General features: G+C 44.8%; 5 protein-coding genes across 5 annotated transcripts; 2 read left to right on the forward strand and 3 right to left on the reverse strand.

Moving 5' to 3' along the window:
- The first annotated feature begins 62 nt into the window (after positions 1 to 62).
- Positions 63 to 1,853, forward strand: LOC131889636 (uncharacterized). Its single transcript, XM_059238777.1, has 2 exons — positions 63 to 588; positions 659 to 1,853. The coding sequence occupies exons 1-2, from the start codon at positions 321 to 323 to the stop codon at positions 1,663 to 1,665; spliced, it is 1,275 nt and encodes a 424-aa protein (XP_059094760.1). The 5' UTR covers positions 63 to 320; the 3' UTR covers positions 1,666 to 1,853.
- A 628-nt stretch (positions 1,854 to 2,481) lies between these two features.
- Positions 2,482 to 3,346, forward strand: LOC131889639 (V-type proton ATPase subunit D-like). The gene has a single exon (XM_059238782.1). The coding sequence runs from the start codon at positions 2,482 to 2,484 to the stop codon at positions 3,238 to 3,240; it is 759 nt and encodes a 252-aa protein (XP_059094765.1). The 3' UTR covers positions 3,241 to 3,346.
- Positions 3,262 to 6,192, reverse strand: LOC131889630 (coiled-coil and C2 domain-containing protein 1-like). Its single transcript, XM_059238769.1, has 3 exons — positions 4,368 to 6,192; positions 3,878 to 4,268; positions 3,262 to 3,799 (listed from the first exon to the last, which is right to left on the reverse strand). Exons 1-3 carry the CDS (start codon positions 6,187 to 6,189, stop codon positions 3,415 to 3,417), a joined length of 2,598 nt encoding a protein of 865 aa, XP_059094752.1. The 5' UTR covers positions 6,190 to 6,192; the 3' UTR covers positions 3,262 to 3,414.
- Positions 6,159 to 7,723, reverse strand: LOC131889635 (acetyl-CoA acetyltransferase B, mitochondrial-like). Its single transcript, XM_059238776.1, has 2 exons — positions 7,482 to 7,723; positions 6,159 to 7,407 (listed from the first exon to the last, which is right to left on the reverse strand). Exons 1-2 carry the CDS (start codon positions 7,640 to 7,642, stop codon positions 6,294 to 6,296), a joined length of 1,275 nt encoding a protein of 424 aa, XP_059094759.1. The 5' UTR covers positions 7,643 to 7,723; the 3' UTR covers positions 6,159 to 6,293.
- Positions 7,724 to 8,152: 429 nt separating this feature from the next.
- Positions 8,153 to 20,401, reverse strand: LOC131889629 (abnormal spindle-like microcephaly-associated protein homolog). The gene is given in 23 exon segments (XM_059238768.1): positions 8,153 to 8,796; positions 8,899 to 9,100; positions 9,181 to 10,489; positions 10,562 to 10,674; positions 10,738 to 10,932; positions 10,999 to 11,530; positions 11,612 to 11,724; positions 11,822 to 12,040; positions 12,117 to 12,501; positions 12,566 to 12,678; positions 12,739 to 12,933; positions 13,000 to 13,531; positions 13,605 to 13,717; positions 13,799 to 14,014; positions 14,082 to 14,613; positions 14,678 to 14,790; positions 14,963 to 15,163; positions 15,242 to 15,992; positions 16,065 to 16,240; positions 16,322 to 19,486; positions 19,550 to 19,756; positions 19,830 to 20,021; positions 20,139 to 20,401. Coding segments are annotated over 23 exon segments (10,206 nt in total). The 5' UTR covers positions 20,178 to 20,401; the 3' UTR covers positions 8,153 to 8,203.
- Positions 20,402 to 25,085: the final 4,684 nt, after the last annotated feature.

The raw sequence follows: 25,085 nt of genomic DNA on the forward strand, positions 1-25,085 counted from the left end.
GGCGCAAGTTGACTGCAATGTTTGTGTTAGTTCTCCCTCCTTAAAATGCCCAAAATCAGGGTGCCGGACCACATTTTTCCTTGAATTTGCTTTACTTGGCATGTCCTATTCACTATTCATCGAATCTCCAATACCGTTTTATTGCGATTTCATCACACTACCGATCGGTCGCGTATCATTTTTCCATCTTCTCCACCCTCACTGCTTTAGTGAGCTGAGCTTTGTGGTTTTATGTCCCAAGATAATTATGATTCATGGCACTAGGATCCCAAAGTGCAATGCAAGTACTCAAGCGGAATTTGGCCACCCGTTGAACAACAATGTTCACAATAACAACACAATCTCGTTTCAAATCCAAATCCGATGGAATCGTCGAATGTGTAAGTCTGCGAACACCAACCAAGAGGGAGTCGAGGCCTCTCCATTTTGTCTTCAATTCACTAATGGAGTCCACCTCTGAAGGCCAATTACCAACCGTTAAGAATGCCAAGATCGTCAGTTTACCTCCACCGGTATGTCCGGATCATCCAAGCCAGACCACTGGCTCCGATAATAATCTGACCACGCCAATCCAAGTCAAGCGAATCAGTAAGTTGAGCCTTAATAGGTCGATAAAAAAGGTATCATGGCCATCAACTTCTGTCCTACCTTATTTTAGAATATCACTGCTTCCATTGCAAGAAGGTGTTTCTTAGCCGCACGGGTTGGAAAGAACACGCCTCGGCGGCCGGTGCGGACCATGAGAATTTGCAGCCTTGTCGCGAACCTCATGCCACTCACCGTCTGGTGAGTGGCACATTCGACTCGTTCGACGAGGCTCGAGCTTGGGCCACGGCCCAAGAGTTCGATAAGACCATGAGTATCGTCACCTCACAAACCAATTACCTGATCTACAAATGCCGTCATAACTCGCGACTCAAAGGCAGCCGTCTCAAGCCGTGTCCGCAGAGACGGCGCGTCTCTTTGATGCCATTTGATTGCAAGGCTCGAGTGGTGGTGAATAAGACTTGTATCTGTCGTTGTGATTCCGACAATGCCAAGCACATTTGTTATGAAAATGAAGACACGATTCGCATGTCAGGTTGTCTAACCCATTGTCACGACATATCACCTCGGTTCGATCGGATCCCCAAAGCCACGAAAGACAATATTGGGGTGCTCCTACAAGCGGGTTTGTCCAAATCCACCATCCTAAGGGATTATTGTAATTCCGTCGTGGGTCAGAGTAACGATCACAAGATCATCACCATGCAAGATATCCGTAATATAGAGAATCACATGAAGAAAAAGCACGTCGATCCCGTGATCAACGATCCGGTGCAGATATTTGAATCCCGGAAACAAAGGTCAATCAAAATGTTGACTGAATGGCGAGTGGCTCTTTTTGCCGGAGGCCCTCAGAAGGAGCAAGAAGATATCATCCAGCAAGTTGAGGAGATTGAGGCAAAACTAAAGATGAAAGAGGTGCTAAATTCTGCGGTAGACCCTGGATTGAGTTCAACCAAGACCAAAAACCAACGTGAAGAAACGCCCACCGAAAGCTTTATGGCTTTGCCCACAGGCGTGATCCAGGCCAATCATTGGTCCAATGCCGATATCGCCTTAGAAGAAGAGGTCCAACATTGCTTGGAGAGTCCGGTGGAAGACCCGAATTGGTTGCCGTGATGATTGTGACTCATATTATTTTCAAAGGTTAATATAACCTATCAAACCGTGTGCTGAGTGGATCCGTATAAAGGATCCATATAAGCGACGCTGGCTGAGGAAACAGATTGAACGGGTTGACAGGGCGGGTGGCCCACCTTCATGACAAGGAATCTTTTTTGTGATTTTGAATAGATGATTTGAATGGATCTGACGATGGTGTTCGAAATGTATTTTCAGGAGTTAGTTTGCTAATGGCCGCTTTTTTAAAGAGTGTGTTCGTTTAAACTTGATGAGAAGAGGCAGGGCCGAATTTGATACTCACCCGAACCCGAACCATCCGAGTCCACTTTGACTACGATAAAAACTCATCCTTAAGTTGGGTACATTGCGGAGCTGAAATGAGTTTGACTGAAGATCCACCAGTTTTTGGCTTAATGTCGAATTAGCAACTTCGGAACTGTCATCGCCCGAGGTTGTTCTTTTGCTATTCGTGCGTGGTTCCGCACTCGCTTTCATTTCCTCGCAGGTTGTTGGCTTTGGATGTCAGTCATATGATCAAACTCGATATACACAGAGCACACACACATCAGAGCCAACGCTGCTTGCTACATACAAACGTAGAAACACACCACTCAGAGAGCGATCAAGGGGGAGGAAGCGATCTCGAGATCGGCTGGATTAAACGCCACGGCTAACAGGACCTCACACCCACCCTTTTGCTCCGGCTCGTCGTCGGCTATTTTGCTTGAACTCACTCACTTCACAGATATTCGCGTGCTATTTGGTTTTGTGTGCCCCTTGCAGACTTGAGCAAGCAGATATCCTCTTTTCAAGATGTCAGGCAAAGATCGAATCGCAATCTTTCCGTCGCGTGGGGCGCAGACCATGATGAAAGGACGCTTGAAGGCCGCTCAAAAAGGCCACAGTCTGCTCAAGAAGAAAGCCGATGCGCTCCAATTGCGGTTCCGAGCCATCCTCAAGAAGATCATCGACACGAAGCAAACCATGGGCAACGTCATGAAGGAGGCGGCCTTTTCTTTGGCTGAGGCCAAGTTTGCCTGTGGGGACTTTGCCCAGCCCGTGTTGCAGAACGTGAACAAGGCCCAATTGAAGATCCGCACCCGTAAGGACAACGTAGCGGGCGTCAATCTGCCCGTGTTCGAGAGCTACCAGGATGGCTCGGATTCGTACGAGTTAGCCGGACTGTCACGAGGCGGTCAGCAGATCACCAGCCTCAAGAAGAATTACCAGAAGGCCGTCACTCTCTTGGTGGAGTTGGCCTCGCTTCAGACTTCGTTCATCACGCTGGACGAGGTGATCAAGATCACCAATCGAAGGGTGAACGCCATTGAGCACGTCATTATTCCCAAGATCGAGCGCACTCTGGCCTACATCATTTCCGAATTGGACGAGTTGGAGCGTGAGGAGTTCTTCCGCCTCAAGAAGGTCCAAGACAAGAAGAAGAAGATGCGTGCCATCAAGGAGGCCGAGGCGGCCGAGCGCAAGGCCTTGGGCCTGGATGACGATGACGGAGACGAGGACAATCCTAACGATATCTTCGAAGAAGAGCACGATGAAGACTTGTTATTTTAGAGAGCGACGGGCAGGAAAAGATCCGAGACATTCTTGATTGTTCGATTATTTCAATGGGTTTGTGTTTTTCATTCATACAGTATCTAAATAAAGCATTTCATTGATATACGTAGGTTTTGATCCAAGGACGTGGGTGGAGTGTGGTTGGTTGGATGGTGGCTGACTAGCCAGGGCTTAAAATGCCACCACCAACCATTTCTCTTGGGTCTTTTCGATCTGTTTGGTCACCACGGGATTACGAATCCGGATCTTCACCTCAACTTTTCCGCCCACCACTTTCCGTCCATCCATAAGCGGAAAACCGTCATGGATTTCACAGTGGGTCTCCAGGGGTTGTAGCTTGATTTGGGCCGTTCCGATGAGATGGTCACTTCGGAGAAACCCGCCCTTGGACCAGACTTCGACTTTCGCACTGGATCGCTTGAATAGTCGCTGATAAGATTTGTCCTTGGGATTCACAGGAATGATGGTCCGATAGTTGTATTCGGGACAATTCGTCTCCTTCACCACCACGGTCTTGTCCGAGAAAGGCCTCTCTTTTGGGTAAGGGAATTCCATCCTGAATGAGATCAAATCAAAAGATTAATAATATCATGACGTGATGGATCAAACGTAGGTGGAACAAGGATCGACTTACTTGCAGTAGGTATAGATTTCTTTAGGGTTGGGAACGGAATAGCTTAGGCCTTGGATCACATTTAACTCGAGTTCGTTTTCGGCGAGATCGAGATTGGCTATCATTTTACTGAAGGACCGTACTTCGTAGTGGAATCGCGGTACAGGGTCGCCTCTTTTAAATGCATAACGAAGGGCGTCCAAGTCCTTCTTGGTGTGCTCCATCATCTGTTGGAACTTGTTAGAGGAAGCAATGTCTCCGGTCAGTTTGAAGTGCTTCCGATTGGCTTCACACATCTTGACTTGAGCGATGAGGTCTTGCTCTAGTTTAGAAAACATCTCCTGACGGTCTCCACTCATATTTTGGGGTTGGCAGTCTTCCCGGGAAATGATCTCGAAGTCCATATCCACAGCTAATCCCAAAAGGAAAAGAAAGAAGCCAAAGATCATGTATGAATATAATAAATATAATATCTCTTGACGTGCAATTATCTGATTTGATCTCATCTTACGTTTCTCGCCTTGAGGCGCCATGGGCAACGTGTCCATATCGACGGGAAGACCACTTTCAGCTGCATCAATGACTTTGTCGAAGCCTTTAGCTTGACGGAGATACTCGCGCGCTTGTTCAATTTGCCCGGATTTCTTGGCCTCGAGGGCGGCTTTCTTGAACTGAGTCTGGCGATCTTTTAGGTTTTGAATTTGCTTGTCCCTCATGCTCATTGAGGCTCTTTTGGCTGGAGCAACATTGGGTTTACCGGGTGTGACGGCGGCTGATGGAGCAGCCGTCACCCTAGAGGGGTCGGCTATAAGAGGCACACTCGGATTAGGAGAAGGCATTGGTGGCGCCTTGACAGCCATAGGAATGGGGGCAAATCCTAAAGGTGTGGGCAGGTCTTCGATGGGGATGGCCTTGCCGGCTTTATGAAGGCGAATCGCATCCTGATATTGCTTGCAAATTCGGCCTATTCGTCTCGCTTTGCTATCGTTGCCCTCCTCCTTGGCTTTGCTCTCATCCTGACGATACTTTTCCAGCCTTTGGGCTAAGGCTTCAGCCACGTTTTGAGGAGCGGGTGGCGCTCCAAATTGGGATGGATCAACTGGGATGTCTTCAAGGTTCGCCGGCATCTGAATGGGATCATCCCGACTGAATTGTCTCATTGGAATGGGTTTCGCCTCGGGGTTTACCTCACGTTGAGTCTCATTATGTTGGGGTTTCACGGGCTCTGGATTGAATGGAGTAGATGGCACGGGGAGCGCTGGGATCAATTCCGCTGTTATTTGATCACCGCCACTTACAATCAGATCGAGGGAATCGCATTCCTGCACCACTTTCAAAAAATTAAGCGCATTCAGCTTATCACCGGCGTGTTTTGCTTCTAAAGCCAACTTCTTGGCTTCCTCTCGTCGAGTTCGGATTGCTTGCCTAATGTCGGGTGCGTCAGAATTCTGAGGTTGCATCATATCGGGCGTGGAGGAGGTCTCTCCTCGCATGACAGGAACATGCAATGCGGCCGTGGGTGTGGCCGTGGGTGTGGGCTCCAACACAGGCGCGGCACAAATCGGTTCTTCTGCTATCTCTTCCATTTGATCCGGTACCGACACGCTGACTGGCATGTTATTATTCGAAGGTCTGAGAGCCGGAATGGTGACCGAAGGCGGGATGTCGTCCACATTGACAGGTTTGCCCGCCTTCACTTTGGCTCTCAGTTGGGTTAGAGTGGAAAGTCCTCGGGCAAATCGTCGGCATTTGGCCGCTTCCCCCGCCTCCTTGGCCCTCCGTTCAGCCTCCGTATAGTTTCGAATACGCTCATCAATGACGGTTAGCGTATCTTCACCGGCGCATGAACCATCCGGACAGGCTTTTCGTGCAGATTCAATGCCAATGGGCTCAATCACTGGGGGCAATTGAGCTCGGGGAGTTGATGGAGCCTGAGCTTTAAAGACCACATCGTCGTTGTCGTCTGATTCAAATTCGGCTAATTCGTTCAACAACTCATCGTCACCATCGTCAACGTGTTCCTCTTCGTCACTGGGGATGTCTTGCATACATTCGGCTACCATTGACTGGAGTTGAGCCGTACTTACTTGTTCCTTTTTGGGGGGCTTGGCTTTCTTGGCTGGACTATCCGCATTCATGAGCATTTGCAACTCTTTCTCAAGTTGAGTATCATCATCGGGTATTTCATTAACATTGCCAAACTCATCCAGATCTGGGACGGCGAACAATCCGTAATTAGGTCGGGTTCCCCCTTCGCGTCCAGGGGGCCTTTTCGGCTTGTCCTTTTTCCGTGCACCGAACATCTGCAATATAGAGCATAAACCAAAACCCATCAGAGAGAGAATGACGGCCTTGTGGGTTACATTTGTGAGGAGATGGGAAGGATTTATTTGACTGGTGTTGTTATTGTTGTTGATATATCTGGATCAAGATCTCGTTAAAGTCGTTCAATCATGATGGCACTGGCTCCACCGCCGCCATTACATATGCTAGCCACGCCTCTTTGACCCGGTTTGAGAGCGTAGATCAGGTGATTTGTAATCCGCGCACCAGAAGCGCCCAAAGGATGACCCAAGCTGACCGCACCTCCATGAATATTGACCTTGGCCGCGTCCAACTCATGGAGTTTCATGTTAGCAAGAACGACCACGCTAAATGCCTCGTTGATCTCCCACAGATCAACTTCCTGCGCGTTCATACCCATGGTCTTGAGCAGTTTGTCGGTGGCAAATCGAGGGGCAATGGGGAAGTCAATAGGGACGGTGGCCCCATCGGCAAAGGCCAAAATTCGAGCCAAAGGCTTCAATTTCTGCCGTTCCGCCGCCTGAGCTGTCATAAGAACACAAGCGGCGCCACCGTCGGATAACGTGGAGGCATTGCCCGGCGTGATAGTCCCGCCCTGTTTCTGAAAGACCGTAGGCAACTTGGTGAACTTGTCAAAATTGATCTTGCTGAACTCCTCATCTTCCTTGACGATCACTGGGGGCTTCGTGCCCTTGAGTACGGAGAAATCGAATAATTCCGGCTGAATCAGACCCTCGGCGTAGGCCTTGGCCGATCGGCGATAGCTCTCCATACCATATGCGTCTTGTTCCTCGCGGGTAATACTCAGCTTCTGGGCCGTGTTCTCGCCGCAATTGCCCATGTGAAATTTATTATACACATCGGTGAGACCATCGGCCACCAGTCCATCGGCCATCTTGATCCCGCCATATGGTGTCTGGCCGCGTTCAAGATAGAAGGGCACGTTGGACATGGACTCGAACCCGCCCGCCACTGCCACCTGACTCCCGCCCATGGAGAGGCTTTGAGCCGCGCACATGATGGCCTTCATACCCGAAGCGCACACTTTGTTGATAAGGGTGCATGTGACGGAGGGCGGCAGGCCGGCGAAAAGAGCGGCCTGTCGATCCGGGGCTTGACCCAGACCCGCACTCAATACATTGCCCATGTAGACCTCCTCCACGGCGCTGGCCTCCACATTGGCCCGTTTGAGTGCCTCCGTGATAGAGGCGGCACCCAAGCGAGGGGCGGGCACGGCCGCCAAGGAACTAGAAATGGGACAAAGAAAGAAATTCAAAATCTGCTGATCTGCACGGCTCAAAATGAACAATGGGGTCCTTACCCTCGGAAAGAGCCCATGGGAGTGCGGGCCGCCCCTACGATGACGACGTCATTTTTGATGGCGATGGAGGCGAATCCACGTTGAGCCACGCCCCCCATTCGGAGACAACGAGCCATGGCGATTGGCTGGGATGTCTTGATGATTTGATGCGAAGTTATCATCACACTTATCGTCGCTTTCTAGCTTGGATCGAGTCGATCAGCTGAGAACGCCCGAGAATCAGAGAGAGCATCAGAGCATCAGAGCATCAGAGAATCCATAGAAGATGAAAGGGGAAAAAGTAAACAAACACGGCCAGGCAGCAGCTGGCATTCTTGCCATTCAGGCATGTTCAGGCTCAAAAGCCAAGAAGACAGCAGTCGTAAGTTGTAACAAGAAACGAGAGGGAAATTGAAAGGTAATCCAGATCTGATGGCGGAAAGGATCTGGTCAGTGTTGGATTGTTCGACTTTCGAGGTATTAGGGGTACCGATTATGATGACTAGGCGGATTATTACGGAGATGAATCATCACGACGCCAGACCTACGTACGTGTTTGTTCTGACCCAAGACTGGCAAGGCTTTTTATCTTGGATTTTTTATCAGTATGAGGCCCTTCTTCCCTATGCGACGCAAAGTTTTGTGTTCCATTTGAAGGACAAGTGTGCATTGAAGGAAATATCAAATCTGGACAATTTTGTATGATTGGCTTTATTGTTGTTTCACACTCTACACAGAGATGGTTAGGGCAATGGTAAGGGCTTCAAGGCTAGCCTTTTGAGTACCACCTCAGAGGCCAAGAATGGCTCCTTGTGGTGACAAATTTCATGGGATCGCATTTTCCAAGGCGGACACAGGCTTAATTTTTGGATTTTGAACTTGGCTTGGGATTTCTTGAAATGGGCAGGTAGGTAGTTGCTTCGTCTTCTCTCTTGCTCCAGTTGCTTCGAGTGAATGCGGTGATAGAATTTGTGCATCTCCAGGATTTTCTTGGTGACATTTGCTGAACGCATGATGGTCTGGGCGTTGTCATCAAAGGACAATAACCAAAGAAGGGCCAAGCCTTTGGTGTATATGTCCACGAATTTGTCCTTATAGAAGATGTGGAGCACCTCCATGATCGTTCCGACTAGGTCATTTGCTATCCCGTTCAAGATCACTCGGGACGGTTCGTACTTGGCCAAACTAATGAACACGTCTAGTGTGGTGGAAATGAGTTCCATATGTGGAATGGAACGATTACATCGCAGTAAAAGATCTAGCAGAATCCGAATGCACCGATCCTTTTCCGCTACGATTTGGTCACAGCAATTGGCAGAAAATCGAGTGGACACATCTTGGGAAATGAGAAAAAAAAGTCAGTCGAAAAGAGCAAGAAAGTGGCATTCTTGAATAAATGGTACTCAAATAGATGGTATTCTCTCGAATCCAAACTCACCCAAGTCATTCAGGATTTGCAAAAGTTGCGCCATATCTCGGCTGGTGTATAAGCAGTCCAATGCTAAAGCTGTCCTATTTCCTAATTTCTTGTCCTCAGTGGCATTTTGGTTGGCAGTTTGTACTTTTTGTCGGGCTTGCTCGATTTTCTTGCCCAATTCCTCATTCACATCGTAGTTTGGCAAAAGCACCTCTTGTTTGACCTGAAATATTTGGGAGAGCCCGATTGATTGGCATAACGAACTATCATTTCCGAGATGTACAACTACCAGATCAATAATACCTTGCAAGTGACCTTGAAGGCCTCTCGAACTCGATGTCCGCGGTAGACTCGCTGAATCAAAACCACAGCACGTCGGATGCGCACAAATTGCTTACGAACTACCCACATCCTCATGGCAGATTGCACCGAGAGTCCGGCAACTTTGACTCTCTCTTGGTACAATTGCTCGTTGCGTTCCGCTCGCAAGGTCTCTAGTGTTCTTCGAGCCAGACTTTGACGATACCAGCACTGAATTGACACAATTGCATTTTTGCGCTTTCTTGCACATTCACGGGCTCGATGTTTCCTCCAGGCCCCTTGAATCTTGAAAGCGGATAATACTCGTCGATGCAGAAGTAACTTTTTGACAGCCCGCCTGGCCAAGATTTGTCGGAACCAGCATTGAATTTTGATTGCAGTAAAATTCTTGAACTTGAAATTTTGAATACACTGATGACGTCTCCAGGCCCTCTGGATTTGGGTTGCTGCAGTCGCACGACGAGATTCGCGGAGTTGATGAAGAGCTCTTCTCGCTAAGATCTGCCTGTACCAGCATTGGATAGTGGTTGCACAGGCATTGCTCGATTTCCATTGCTGGACCACTCGATATCGTTTCCAAGCTCTCTGGATCTTGAGAGCCGACGTTTCTCGCCGAACATGAAGTAAATTGCGCAGAACCCTGGTGGCTAGCACACGTCGATACCAGCACTGAATTCTGATCGAAGCCACGTTCCTCGACTTCCACTTACGAGCTACTTGAAACCGTTTCCATGCTTTCTGGATTGCACACGCCGACGTTTCTCGACGACGTTGAACCAAGTAATCCCGAGCACGTTTGGCCAAAATCTGTCGATACCAGCATTGGATAGTGGTTGCAGAGGCATTGCTCGATTTCCATTGTTGGACCACTCGATATCGTTTCCAAGCTCTCTGAATGGAGAGCGCCGACTTGTCTTGGCGAGCAAAGACTAATTGACACAGAACTTTCCTCGCCAAGATTTGTCGGAACCAGCATTGGATCACTATTGCAGCCTTTCTCATTAGTTTCCATCTCTGAGCAGCTCTATATCTTCGGCACGCTCTTTGAATGATGTTAGCAGCCTTGATTTCGAGTTCATGATGAGCTTTGGCCTTTTGGATCTTGTCCCGAAGACTGGATTGAATCCTTAAACACATTCTTCGTAAGGTAATATATCTTCTGTGACAAACATATCGCCTCCATTGAGTCTGGATTAAGAGTGCGGCATTTTGCATTTTCTCCTCACGAGCAACCTGCTTTGCGATGATGCGGTGTAATATTGTGTTGTTCAATCGGTGTCTCGATTTGTTTCTGAAGTACGGAATTGTAGATAAATAAACGGCCGATAATACATGATATTCATTCGAAGAGAAAAATCCTTACTTGCGAAAGAAGCGTTGAATTTTGATGCAGGCCTCAAGTTCTCTTTGTATTTGGCACGTTCGTTGCCATCTTCTAATGGCTCTTTGAATTGTTTCAGCCGATTTATTCAACTCCTGAACAGGTCACTTTTTAATACTCTGGCTTCTTAGTAGCTTTTAATTGTTCAAGTAACTTACCAACATTCGATTTTCCCGAATTTGATTGTAGTGTCTCTCCAAAGCCAAGTCTAAAGATGACTTTAAATCACTTTTAGAGCATAAACAAGCGAAAACCTTGGTTATCCGTGAATCTTGATCATGTGCTCCCATTTCGCATTGCGACCAGTTCACATCAAAACTTGAGCATAGTGGAAGCAAAGTTTGCGTTTGGATCTGCAATGTTTCAAATGATATTATCCACTATTGTCGTTGAAAATGATGATCAATATACCACACTACCTCTCGAACCAGTCTGAAGGATTTCCTCACAACAAATCCACGGAACCACTTTTGAATAGTGATTGCAGCCTTGCAGAGGGCAATGAACTTTTCTCTAGGTCTCCTCATTCTGAACCACGATTGAATCTTCAAGCACGCCTTTTGTCTTCTAATATCTCTCAATTCGGAGACAATTCGCTGAGCTGAGATTTTGCGATACCAGCACTGAATCGAAATTGCCGCACAATTGTTCCTTTCCCATTCTCGCTTCGATTGAAGTCGCTTCCAAGCTCTTTGTATGATGAAAGCTGATTGAACTCGCAACTCTTGCTCAGCTTTGATCTTTAGAATCTTTCTTCGAGCAATCGCTTGAATCAAAAGACAAGACCGGCGAAGGGACAAGAACTGAGTGCGTAGCACGAAACGCCTCCAATGACTCTGGAGCACGGTTGCGGCTTGGTTTCGTTCCCTTTGAATGGCAATTTCCTTGGCTTTTCTCTTCACGAGTATCCTCTTGGTGATGATACGGATGAGATTACGCCTGGCCATATTTCTTAAGGGCAAAAGTAATTCAGGTTAGATAAGGCACACCCACCCACCCACACCAGTTTCATGACCAATGGAACTAACTTACTTCTTGTAGAATTGCTGTATAACTATAGCCGATTGGCGTTGGCGAGAAAATCTAGTTTGTGCTAACCATCCTCGGACGGATCTTTGAATGAGAATAGACGCCTCGTGACAACTCTAGAACAAAAAGATTTAAATATTAATAAACAACATATTTACTCACTATCAGGTGTAGAGAGGAGATCAAAAATAAATAAAAATCTATCGAACTTACAATCACACGTTTTTGAACGCAAGCCTGATGACAGAGAATCACGGCAGTTTCGAAATCGTTACAAGTTTGGTAATCACTTTCCGGATGCAGACACTCAATGATTCGATGACAAAGACTTATTTCTCCCGCATCAACGCATAGATTGGGTAAGTTTTCAAGGAAGCGTGCATTTTTCGCCGTTAACGGCAAATGCAATGGCAAAAGAGTGGCGTTCGTTATCTAAAATTTGCGAATAAAAAACATAACCAGTATTCTTTCCACACAAAACAGAAAAACTTGGCCAACTTCAACTCACCATGTGCGTCAATCTGATGGTTTTTCGCAGTTTTTGTCCGCGGTATGCTTTCTGGAATATCAAAGTCGCCCTCAATAGTCTCAAGAACTGCTTCCGGGCTAAACACATTCGCATCCATGTTTGTAATTTAACGGCTGCCCGATTTCGGTGCTCCATGATCAATTGATGCAGGATCTCTTTCGCGCAGATTCTACGGAACCAACATTGAACGGCGATTGCCGCGTCATTTCGCCGTTGCCAAGCTAGACGAGATTGACGTTCGCGCCAAGCTCTCTGAATAAGTACGGAGGCTCTTAGCCGTCTTCGTTGATTGATCAGTGCTAACAAACGCTTGTGAGAAATTCTCCGGTTGATTTCGAGTTTGAGTGCCTCTCGAGTTTTGGCTCTGAAAATTGAGGTTGACATGAGAATGAATCTATATGCAACAAAGTCATAACTGAAACCCTTACTCTGAGTAGAACTTTTGAATAACCAACGCGGCATGGGTTCTTCGTCGAAATCTCAAGACATTTAGCCATCGAACGATTGAAGCCTGAATCAAATTGGCAGCTATGGCAAATTTCTGGAATAAATTCTCAAACTGCAGTGTTACTCAAACTGATATTATGAGTTTCAATGTTACCAAATTCTGGCGATGAACAAGCTTGTGGTGATGCTTTCGTAAGGCAAGTTCGTAGCCATTCACATCATCTGTTCCAATAAGAGCTGATTTCAATTGCCTTCTCGAAATCATTGTAATTTTGGATATCCAATCTCGAATTCGGTCAACCTTTTGCTCTTTGGTCTCGCAGACAGGTAAACTAGTCCAGGAGGAAACCTAAAAATAACCAACTTATTTGAGGAAAAGGGTGTCGCTCATGGGACAAAACAAATGTAGACAAACCTCATTGACGGCCTCAAAGGACTTCCTCACAAGCAATCCTTTGCAACGTTTTTGAATGACTATGACTGTCTCCAGGATCCGGACGAACTTTTTACGTTCCTTCTTTGTTCTGAACCACGTTTGAATCTTTAAGCAAGCCCGTTGCTTTTGCCTCTCTTTCAAACATTGTAGCATTCGTCGAGCTTGAATTTGACGATACCAACATTGGATCACCAGTGCAGAATTCATCTCCTTTCTTAATTCTTGGATCATTTGGAAACGCTTCCAAGCACGCTGAATAGTCAATGCAGATTTAAACTTCAAGATTTGATCAGCTTGGACTTTTAGAATTTTCTTTCGTCTCATTGCTTGAAGCATTCGGCAACTTTGTCGTAACGACAGGTATCGTTTTCGACAAATATATTGCCTCCATTGGCTTTGAATTATCGTGGCTGAATGTTGCCTTAGTTGTTGGAGAGCCATTTCCCTGGCTTGTTTTTTGAGTGCAATTCTTTGGTTTAAAACATTGATCATTGTTCGTCGCGATTTGATTCTGAAAAATGTTTGTAGGACAGATTTCCAACTCTGACACTTTTATGTGCAAGTTCTTTATTCTAGGCTCTTACCTTCTGTACCATCGTTGAATAAGCTGCGAGGATTCATTCATCTTAGCGTTGTGAAGTCTTTGAAACCAGTCACGAACACATCGTTGCAGAATGATGGCACTTTTTTCCAAACTCTAAAAGGTTAAAAGATTGGTAAGGAGCAAAAACGCAATTACGCACGACTATTTCTGTAGCATTAAGCATTAAGCCACTACCTCGATTCGTTGCATTTGAATTCGGGAAAATGTCCTGTGTAAGGCATTGGACAACGAAGCATCCTCATCGTTTTCAAACTGATTAGCAACCAGATACTTTCGAACAAGCTGAGCTTTTTCAATTGCTCGTTGATCGAATTGCTCAATTGAATGCAAGCAATAGTGCAGTTTTTCGTCGATGGATTTGAATAGGGGCAACACCGTTTCATGGGCAATCTGTATCAAAACAAATTTTCAGTTGCAAAAATGATAATCAAAATAGCAATTCTCTAATTGCACCAACCTGTTTGGCCATGCTAAACTGATTCCGAATTTTATGGCCTCGAAATAGCTTCTGAATGAGAATGGAAGAACGTTTTCGTTTCAAGTAGTCTTGGCGAATCAAAGCCATTCGAATCCAAGATTGAATCTTCACGCACGATTGTTGCCGTTTGGCTACCAACAAGCTCGTCAAAACTCGTTTAGCTAGGATTTGACGATACCAGCCTTGAATCGTGGTGGCAGATTGATTCATAACTTGATATTTTTGGACAACTTGGAACCGCTTCCAAGCTCTTTGGATGATGGTGGCGGCTTTGAATTTGAGCACATAGTCAGCCTTGGCTTTCAAGACTTTCCTCCTTCTCATGGCCTGGAGCATCAAGCAACTTCTTCGGAGGGATAGAAAGTGTTTCCGACAAATGTGTCGTCTCCATGCGCTTTGAATTATTATTGCCGATTGTCTCCAGAGCTCGTGGAGAGCCAACTCTTTCGCCTGCCTCTTCAAGACGACTCTGCCATTTATCGTACTCAACAACTTCCTCCGAGAGACACACCTAATGAGATATGTAAGTGATCAGGTCAAGAGCAAAGCGTGTTACTAGCTACTTTTGAACTTACTTTCTATAGCTTCTCTGAATAACTAGGGTCGCTTTCAAGTATTTTCGGACGTGGATCTTACGTAACCAGCGTCTGGCATGCAATTGAATGACTTTGGCAGCCGCATGGCATCTCTGAAAAAAATGCAAATGTCAGTAATCTATCTTACGTGCCGTAGCCGGTTAGTAAACCAAAATGAAAAAGCCAGATTAATCTGAATTGTTGCAGGTTACAACGTATATTTCACGTTACAAAAATAAAGTAAAAAAGGAGAGAGATATTTATGTACTAAAGGGCGTATTTCACCTTGATTTGCTTCTCCACTTGATTGACGTGGTACTTTCTCCAGGCGAGTTGAATTGTTCTGGCAGCCGTCATTTCAACAGACAGGTCAAGTAGCCGAGCCGCCAAATAGATCAAAAATGTAGTTGTGACTTTTTGATCAGGGATGGTGTTGCTCATGTCTCCACTTCGAATTAGTAAGGGCACCCCTCCCAATTCGTTTATCTGTAACCAACCAGAGTGCAAGTGAATTGGGGGCTAAAATGTTTGGCCCTGAGTTCAATCTTTATTCCAAATAGTTACCTTGTCATGAATAAGCTTGAAATTAGCTTTTTCGTTGTTAAGAAGTTCGTCGTAGAGTTGTGGTGTTCGGCCAAATGAATACGTCATAGCTCCGAAAGAATCGTCGAGAGAGCAATTTAGATTCGGAGAGTTTGAGGAGGCAGGACTTCCTTGTTGTTGGGCCATCATGGTTCGCATTTGGATTTGATCTCGGGGGAGGAAGCTTGGATAGTAGTGATGGAGCATGAAGCACAAACATCGTCCATCAGAGAACGACACAGTCAGATTTTCCACTTCCAGGCCGTAATGGGCACATACGAGGCGTGCCCATTCGAGCAAAAGTTTTATTTTGGAAGAATTCATCCAATCATTTTCAAGCGGAGCTATTGCGGGAGTTTTTCCAAATTCTTCGGCCAATGAACGACGTTTGCAATCCAAGATGAAATCCAGGCCCTTGGCAGCTTCTTGATCCCCAATCTGACGTCGATACTCAAGACTCTTGAACAGATGCTTGACCTCTGTCTGGAGTCGTCCTTCGTTAAGTATTCTGTCCAATTGGAATCCGTAAATGATATGCCACATGAGTGATAAGGTCTTCTCCATATGGCCGTCCACGACACTGCGAGCATCGATATCTTTGGGAATCCCATTGCCGGTGTTTCTTAAAGCCTTGAGTGCCAACTCAACGTTGTGCACCTTTTGGAGTCTTGATTGAGCGGGCATTCGCAATTTGTCACTCAGCTCTTGAGAGGTAAATAGGCCAGCAACACGACTGAAAAGATAGTGGCAGAGCACTAGAAACATGAATCTTTTGGAAATATCAAAATATCTATCTTTGAATTACCTGAGACGGATTCCATCCTTGAGATCGACAGCAAGGTTGGTTACAGCATAGTCGAACTCGTCAAGAGGAGTTTGCTTGTGATTGACAAGAAAACCCAAGTAAGCCAGATGCTTGATTACATCTCCTTCGCCAGCCAGAAAGTCTCTCGAAAATTGTACAAGAATATCTTTGGACATCTTTAAAAGAGAAGGCATAATGAAACGTCATTTGAGGTCTGCGAGCTAATCTGAAAAACAAAGGATTAGATGTGGCCTTACCTTGACCTTGGAGTCCTTGCAAAACAGACATGGATCGTGCTTTATCAGACGGTGGCTCTTGGCTTGATCCAAAAAGAACACCACTTGAAGGAACTTTTTCAAGGTGTATTGCTTCAGTGCTTCTTCGTAACCGGGTCCAAAATGATGAGGTACGTGAGGATGAGCAAATTGAGTTTGAATATCTGGATTGGAGAGCATTCGTGTGAGAATGAATTGACTCAAACCGATCGCATCCGAAGCAGTGAAGGTGAGAAGCTCGCCATAGATGGTCTCAAGTCCAATCTTTAGCCAAAGTGGGTTGTAGCTCAAGAGTAGCTCGAGGAAGCTCTTCTTCATGCCGACGTCCTTGTTCAGGCTCTTGTCTTTCCTAATAATCAGTCCCTTTTTCTCGATTTCAATCTCAACCTTGGTGATGACTTGCGCAACCCCTGGAGTCTGCCACAGAGTGCAGGCATGTCGTCTCAACTGGTTCATTTTCCGACGAACCGTATAAGCTCTCATGGACATAACTTCTCGAGTGGGTGCCCGTGGAACACGAACATTCGACGATCATGCTTTCCACACTTTGGCTACATCGATCTTCCCGGGAACGGCTGTAGGGTCATCTCTATCATCGAGAGCTTCGGGGGTCAGAATGAAATTGAGCCACCGGGTAAAACCACTCTCTTGCTTCTGGATCCATCGCTCGTCATAATACATGTTCTTGGCTGCAAAGGGATTGGGGTGTCGCACGGTTGCTCGACTCTGAGCAGACTTCATGGGTTTAATGAGTGTCAAGCGTTGCAGAGATTGCTTAGGTCGTTTCACGGAGGAAAACGTCTCGTTAGCTCGAGGTTTAGCCACGGACTTGTCCCTTTTGGCCACATTGCCTGGCTTTGTCTTGGAAATTGCCATCTTCGGAACGGGCTCAGATCTTCGGGGATGCTTCAAGGGTACTTTGGCAGTCTTAAAAGTAGTATCAGACAAACCTGTGACAGGCTTTGACGGTTGGTCAAAAGTGATTTCAAAAAAGTGAGCGGGTAATTCTTCTCGAACAAGCTCGTTCTTTTCGTTGCTTTGAATTGGAGCCGGGACGGATTGCGTTGCCATTTGAGACAAAGTCTCGAGATCTTGAGCACGGCTACTAGAGAGAGGCAACACTTCCGAAAGCCTAGGACTCCCACGATATGGCGTGCTCTCACAAGGGAGGGACTCTTTAGGTTGAAGATGAAACACATTCGTTATGTCTTCGTCGTTTTCAAGATGAGACTCCATTAATGGCTCAAGAATAGAGCTTTTCATTTCAGTAGGACTTGTCTTTTCCAACACACTGGCTTCCTTCTGATCTTGAACGGGGTAGGGAAACACGATGGAGGCATCGCGTTGCTCAATGATCTCGGCGGTTTCTGGTGTCTTGTCGAAAGTCCGCTCGTTTTCATTCCAAGATCCCTCAATTCCAGCCTCTTGTTCAAGATGATGGATTTCTTCCTCGTTCATTTCTTGCATGGTAACTTCTTGACCTTCGTTGCTGATGGCTTCTTGGATTAAAAGGGAAACATCCATGAGCCGAGATTCTTCTTGGACTTCGACATCCTCAACAAGCAATTTGTGCCTTTCTTCTTGAACAATTTCCTCCCACATTTCCTCAACTTCTTGAATAGTTTCAATCTCAGAGTATTGAACGCATTCCTCGTTCTCATTGTACTCGCAAAACTGGCTCGAATGAGTTGTACCAGAAAGAGTGGAGACCAATTTCTTCGAATTGTAGGACGAAAATTCATGTTTCACGGATTGATTCTTGGCTTGTGTCAGGTTTCGCGAGGATTGAGCAAAAGATTCGGGAATAGACGATTCTTCATACAGAGTCGACATTGGTTGAAATCCCCTGTCATACGATTTTTCTGACGTTTCATCCAATTCTTGAACATTATCCTGGGTTTCATTGGTGGTAAAATGATCTTTTGGGGCAGAGATCTCGGCATCTTTTTCAAATGTCAAATTCATTGGCTCTTTACGCTCGTCTTCTTTATCGTAGGTTCGGTTGGGTTGTAACTCACACAAGGATGGATCGGGAATATCTTCTTTTTGGCCTTCATGTTGGTCGTTCTCCAAATCTTCTGTGATGTTCATAGCCTCTTTAATCAAAAGTGATACGTCATCTAACTTGATGTCTTCAATCAAAGAGTCTTCCTCAGTTTCACAATGATCTCGTGCTAAGTTAGGTAGAGAAATATCGTTGGATTCGTTCGATGATCGCTCAAACTCTGGTTTTTTAACTTCCAATTCATCCTTATCCTCAATTTCTTCGTCTTCCCCTTCTTCGAGTATGACTCGGTGAACAAGTTGGGAGACATCGTCCAACTTATATTTGCTTACCGCAACAGACTGCTGTTCAAGATGCATATGATATTGTTGGTGATAACCCTTTTGTTGCTGTTGGTTTTCATGATGGTAGCATTGTTGTTGCATCTGTTGTTGCGTATTTTCTTGGCGAATCTCATCCACTACGAAAGTCTCACGTCGAAAAGCTCTCTCGTCGGTCTCACCAAGTGCTTCGCCGGTCATTTTGAATGGAGGCAATTCTGAATGACTTTCCGTGACTTCATCAAATTTGAGCTCTTTAGAAGTGGAACACTTTTCCGCCGATTGGGACGTCTTATGTTGCACGCAAAGATTGCTAGCATTCTTAATGGCCGACACATCATAGAACTTGAAGATATCACCCGATGACGGCGCAGGGGTAGAGCTCAGGAAACTCGGCGGGTCCTTAACAAAAGTTTCTCTACGGAGATTCTCTGATGAAGGATCGCTTCCAGGTTGCCGAGCATCACCGGGTAAAACCGTGGCTGGCCGTTGAAAAGGAAACTGTTTCGGCACTAAAAAGCTGGTCTCATTCAAAGCCGCCTCTTGGGAAATGTGAGCCACCTTTTGGGGCGACCACGATTGCGTCGTTTGATGGGGCGTGGCTGGTACCGACAAAAAGCGATTGGGCGCTTGATTCTCGACATCGTCGGTCGAGAGCGGTCGAAACGTGGGTTGTGCTTCTACCTCGCGTTCAATAGGATTCTTCGGCAAGGTCACGGTGGGTTTAGGTGTTACGGCTGCCTTAGTTTCTCGGACGCTCGAACGATGACGGCTCAAATTTGATGATGACAGAGGTGCACGTTTGGGCTTGAGAGACTTGGGCTGCAATTTAATGGTAGAAATAGTCAACTCCCGTAGACTAACGGCCGAAATGCGAGGACTTACCTGCTCAATGGGGGCTAGACATGAGCCCACCAACAGAATCTGGGTCATGCATGATCCATACTTGACACCGATTTTTTCCCTCACGTTCCCACCTTTCTGGGGCACCCATCCAACCCTTAGCACCACCTCATGACGTCCAGGGAGTGTAAACTGGGCAAAATCTACTTCAAAGCCCCGATCCGACTTGGGCATGGACGACAAGGCCACCTAGAGGTGGGCAAAACACCGACAAAAAGGTCACTTATTTCGTCCCAGCCATCCTCCATTCCACATATCTCACCTTAAGCGGCTTATGGCCCGGGTTTTGAATGGTAACATGCCTCACAGCGGCTTGACCCAACTTGATATTTTCAAAGGCCACCCGAGGAATGGAACAAAACGGGACGAGAAGCAAAGTGACCATTTCATGACTGGCTTCTTGTTCCCGCCTCTTCTGGCGGCGTTTCTTCTCCTCCGGTGGCGTGCAATTGATCTGAAACAGTCCCCGAAACAACGTTAACGCACACCATTAGGTTGTCGGACCCCTTCATTGAATTGAGAAGATGAACTTGACGGTCGTGGTCCATCACTCATCAGGTGGTAATCGTACCTGGAAAGCCTGAGCTCCCCCGAGACGTTGACGAATCATGCTCAGGGCTAACCGTAACTAGGATGGAAGGTGATTCAGAAATTCCACGGACATTGATTGATGCGGGTTTCCACTAGCATTCGACAAACCTTTATTAAAACCTCCAATCCCAATCACGGGCCTTGGGATGGCTTGATTCTAATTTCAGGTGGCAACCCAAAGTCGGTGAGAAGTAAGTAGTCAGTTTGCCACTTGGATTTGAAATGATCAGTGGAGTGCGGCCTAGGCAGCCACTCTGCCACTGCCTGCCTCGGCCACCTTGTCCTTCCTCGCCCGAAAGCGCAGCCTCGAAAGCTCAAACGGCTCTAACGTCGTTGGAAGTTGAGAAAGTCGTTTACTCCGACTTCAGGGTGACGAAGAGTTTCACATGATCCACCATCATTTACCGATGAACGCCGTTCATTGACCGGACGTAGGAAACTAGGTAATCTGTGATGACATTTCAAAAGGAAACGATGAAACTGCCAACGTCCTATGCAAGACGAGGGCAGAACAACCCCAGTTCCGAGACGTAGAACAGACTGGCTAGGTAGCATTTTTCTAAGCCAATTTTTGAGAATTAGCCGAGGCTAATACAAAACAAGGCCGTAAGCAATGGAATATTTTTATTAAGATTGGTCTGGTTTTTAGTATTAAACTAGCATTAATTGCATGGTCCAAGCATTGTGAAATGTGTCTAGCATTTTAGCATTTTCCTAGCATTATTTCACTGAAAAGATGCCCAGAAGGGTAGAAAAGCAAAAAATCTCACGATGGAACTAAACTTGGCGGCGTTAACAATGTTCTTCCATAAGATTCATGTCGCATTCCATGAAATTGATAAACTGAAGCCACAAAGTGATTTACATTGGAATCTTTACTTTCAATTAAGCAAATAAATGGTCATTCTAGTTGCTTCCCAATTTAAAGGAAGATTAAGCCAAATTTCTACATATACCCACACTTTTGGCCCATAAAAAGGTTGCTTTTTATTGTGGGTTGGCGAACACAAATCCAGAAATTGATTGAAATGGTCAGTGCGTGCTTAAGGACCGAGTCACAATATGTAAGTAAATGTAAGTATGGATTAATCTCATTGTACATTTAAGTGAACATGAATGTTTTGATGAATTTATTTGTTTTCCGATAAGTAATTCCCCTCACACAGTTGAGGTAAACCAAATCACAAGTTTCAAATATAGTAAAAAAATATTTAAATTAGAAGACCAATAAAGAGACGTGTGAAATACTGGATCGGATTTCAGCTGTGTGAGCTAGTCAGCCTGCGCCACAATTGTGGCAAGAACTATCATGATTTCAGCACATCCAGTGCTTCCAAATTTTCAGTGAAAAAATTGTTCCCCGTCTAAGGAAATCGTTCGACAATTACCGGGTGTCGAGGATAAGATTAGACCCACAATTACCTTTTCTAAAATCCTTGAAATCTCTCAAGGGTGCGTGAGTTTCATATCAATAATTTTGTCAATGTCCACTCTTTTCATTTATTTAAACAAAAATACCCCCAAAAAACAATGCCAAAATTCATAACATCAAAAAGAGAATCCATTGCAGCTTTACTGTGTGCGGGATGAACTTCTATAGAATTCAATTTGAACCTCAAAGTGGCCGCCAGGCTATCTATGATGTCAAAAACTGTCTTGATTGGTAAGTTGACCCTAATCTCCCTCCTAGGAATGCAAGAACACCAGCATTTAGACATCCAAGAAGGATAGCTGGAATAAAAAAATGCATCAAGGCAGTTCCAAACAAACCAATGCATCATGCATATGCCTACATTTAGGTTTTCAAGTCTACAGTGGTACCCTGGATGAGAAAAGTAGCATGAAACCGGCTCTTTGTCTTTCAATATAACTTTGCTCCTGCTTATTCAGCCAAAAAACAATCTCCTATTTGGATAACAAGGGAATCCTGCTTTGGAGGCCCAAATTATGGCCCTCAAATTCTCCAGATCTTAAAACTCTGCACTATGCTATGTGGTCCTATGTTGAGAAAGAAACTTGCAAAGAAAGGCCCCCTTCAATTAAAGTTCTTTGCCAAAAAAATTGAAGCATCATTGAAAATTTCCCTCCAGGCAAAATCCGCATTTTTGTCACTGTTTTTGAACAAGATTGGCTTAACTCATTGCTTCAAAAGCATCATATTTCGAAAACTTAGATTTAAATTTAAAAAAAATGTCGAAAAACCCGTAAATTTTACGTGGTCTGATCTTTAACATGTTGGAATTTTAGCTCTCAAAATTACCTTTTAAGAAATTTATGATGATTTTAAGTGAAAGCGACAAATTTGTTTTATTTTATCCTCAACACCCGGTATTTTAAACCATTTGAGCCCAACATTCACTTGAAAAAGACATTATTACATGGCAAGTGACAAAAACATGCAGAAATACAAATATAATATTTGGTGCCAACATTTTGTCATCAGTAAGAAGTGTGGTGACACTTTCTTCATGGTAGTACCAGAGGGCGCACTAATATGAAATCCCAAAGCCCTTCTCTATTGAACTATATGGATAAAGATACTAATTGGAGCTCTTGTTAAAGGCCGCTTTGAAATATGAGATGCATGCAATGAAAACAAATTTCTATGCTCAAATCTCACCCAAGATGAACATTTTTTGAACATAAGAGCATTTTTTGAATTGTGTGCAAGAAATCTTGTTCAAGCCCAATTTTTTTTTGCTCAAATAAAACTTTAAAACGGCCTGATGTAGAACATTGGAACAAACAGGATAAGATGGTTCAAGGAGAACTCTGAGAGTCGTCCTTTAATGAGTTTTACGTGCAGACCTGATGTTTCACTAAATCTTACTTAAACCTTTACACAATTTTCATCGAATTGGTGATCAAATGATGCTTATTATACAGATGAACATGCACCTTCGTTTTTTGAAAGAATTTCAATGTTGTGGTAGTTGCCCTTTAACCAGGTTAAAGATAGCTTATTTCTTGAGTAAGATTACTCACCTGAAGACTGTTTTTTAAAGCTTTCACCTCGTTCTTAGGCGCTTGGACGTTCATCAGTATGAAAATACACTGGCAAAAGTGGTTAACAGATGCTCATTCTGGGTAACGTCTTAGCCTTAACTCAGAGGTATGAGCGTTTAAAAAAACTTCCCTCAGAAGGCCAGGAAAGTAAATAGGAACTAGAAGTTCCATAAGGGTGGTCTCTAAGACTAATCTTTTTTACAAGGACAAGCTTTAACTATACATCTTTTGAATTTCTCATTGTCATGGTCGTTCTTCTTGAAGGATCCTAAGGGCAGGATCCTTGTTCATGCTCATTTCAAGAGGGTTGAACTTCTACATGTTGTTTGACTCTTGAATTAGTCTGAGCCTTAAACATCATGCCGAAAAAATAAGGCTTCATGCTAGAGGCAACATCAGCTTAAGGACATATCCTTGAGCTTAAAAGTTAAACCACTTAGATGATTAGGGCCAGAAGTCTCTTTTTTTTTACCCAGATGCTTGCGTTCTCAACCTTTCCTCTTGAATAGCTTGAACAGACGTCATTCATCAGCCCTGAGAATAAAGGCTTGACTTGACTTGGCAAGATGTTAACTTTGGTCCAGTGGGCCATGGGTTGTTCAGCAGCTTTGAAACCAGCCTATTATCCTCATTTCAAGGAAAGAGCTATACTGCCCCTTCATTCTGTTCTTCCGATTACTCCACTGGGGAAACTTCCTAGGCTTGCCAATTTGCCAGCATAAATGGGGGCCAAATTGAAGCTTAAATAGTATCATTTGAGGGCCTCTACAAAAGAATATACTGTAAAGTGAACCCATTCATGAACAACTGACGTTATTTCATGGAGTAAAATCAAAGGCAACATGCCCAGACAAACCGCACTATGCATGCATTGAATTTTGACATTTATTTCATTTTACCTGCCCCTCCAAACAAATGGCATCAAGGTATTGAGCCAATTTGATGATGCCTTCACTAAATTACACCAAACATGTTCATTTTGTTGGGGTTTGTAACACAGCTCACTCAAAATCACTCAATTATTGAAAATTCATTGGATGGATGATACAAGGTGACTGATGTTTGTCTTTGTTCTCCCTCCCCAAAATGCCCAAAATCAGGGTGCAGGACCACATTTTCCCTTAAATTTCCTTCACTTGACATGCCCTATTAGAGGTAGCAAACTAGTTGGGGTCAGCAAGATAGTTTTAGCTTAAATAGGTTTAGCCTGAATTACATGTTGGAATTTGTTTGGCTATTTTGAGCAAAAATTCATTTTCGCGAATTTCGACGGTAGGATTACCAAAAAAAACAGAGGACTTACATGTATCCCTAACATTACATGTGTTGGTTGGCATTAGAGGGCTAGTCAGAGAAACGACACTCATGAGATTTTTGTGATTTCTTTGGCTCCCTTGCGGCTGCCTGGTATGTGGGATGGGGATCGGCATTTAACACATTTAGTTACGTGATTCTCAAAATCAATTTCCGAATTCTGGGAGCCAGTAGTTGATGGCTTGTTTGTCTGCTTTGGTTGAAACTGCGTAACGTAAGAGAGGCCAATCAGCTCAACACCCTGCTGCCCAACTACCAAAATGTGTTCAAAGCAAAGTCTCAAGTGGCTTGGTCAGAGTGACTTTTCTCTGACAAGCCCTTTAGTTGGCATTGATAGTCAAATACCTGAAGATGTTTTCAATCTTTTTTCCATGAATTAAACCATAAGTTATCAGTGCACAATTGTCCTAGACCATGACGTCAGGATGCTTCAAAATATGAACCTCACAAAGAAAGTTGTAGATGTCAGTCTGTTGGGAACTTCAATTGTTCATTGATTTCAAGACAAGACAACCCACAGAGCAAAACATCATTAAAAAGCAATTATCAAGCAAATACACCAAAATGTATGAATAACCAAAGAAATTGTATTTTGATTTTAATCATA

The sequence above is a fragment of the Tigriopus californicus genome, chromosome 10, assembly GCF_007210705.1.
Source record: "Tigriopus californicus strain San Diego chromosome 10, Tcal_SD_v2.1, whole genome shotgun sequence".
Taxonomy (NCBI): Eukaryota; Metazoa; Arthropoda; class Copepoda; order Harpacticoida; family Harpacticidae; genus Tigriopus; species Tigriopus californicus.

Coding starts and splice junctions, on each gene's coding strand:
- LOC131889635 (XM_059238776.1), bottom strand. CDS start 7,642: ATGATAACTTCGCATCAAATCATCAAGACATCCCAGCCAATCGCCATG. Junction 7,408..7,481: donor CCCATGGGCTCTTTCCGAGG/GTAAGGACCCCA, acceptor TCCCATTTCTAG/TTCCTTGGCGGCCGTGCCCG.
- LOC131889630 (XM_059238769.1), bottom strand. CDS start 6,189: ATGGGTTTTGGTTTATGCTCTATATTGCAGATGTTCGGTGCACGGAAA. Junction 4,269..4,367: donor GGCGCCTCAAGGCGAGAAAC/GTAAGATGAGAT, acceptor TTTTGGGATTAG/CTGTGGATATGGACTTCGAG. Junction 3,800..3,877: donor GAAATCTATACCTACTGCAA/GTAAGTCGATCC, acceptor GATCTCATTCAG/GATGGAATTCCCTTACCCAA.
- LOC131889639 (XM_059238782.1), top strand. CDS start 2,482: ATGTCAGGCAAAGATCGAATCGCAATCTTTCCGTCGCGTGGGGCGCAG.
- LOC131889636 (XM_059238777.1), top strand. CDS start 321: ATGTTCACAATAACAACACAATCTCGTTTCAAATCCAAATCCGATGGA. Junction 589..658: donor AATCCAAGTCAAGCGAATCA/GTAAGTTGAGCC, acceptor ACCTTATTTTAG/AATATCACTGCTTCCATTGC.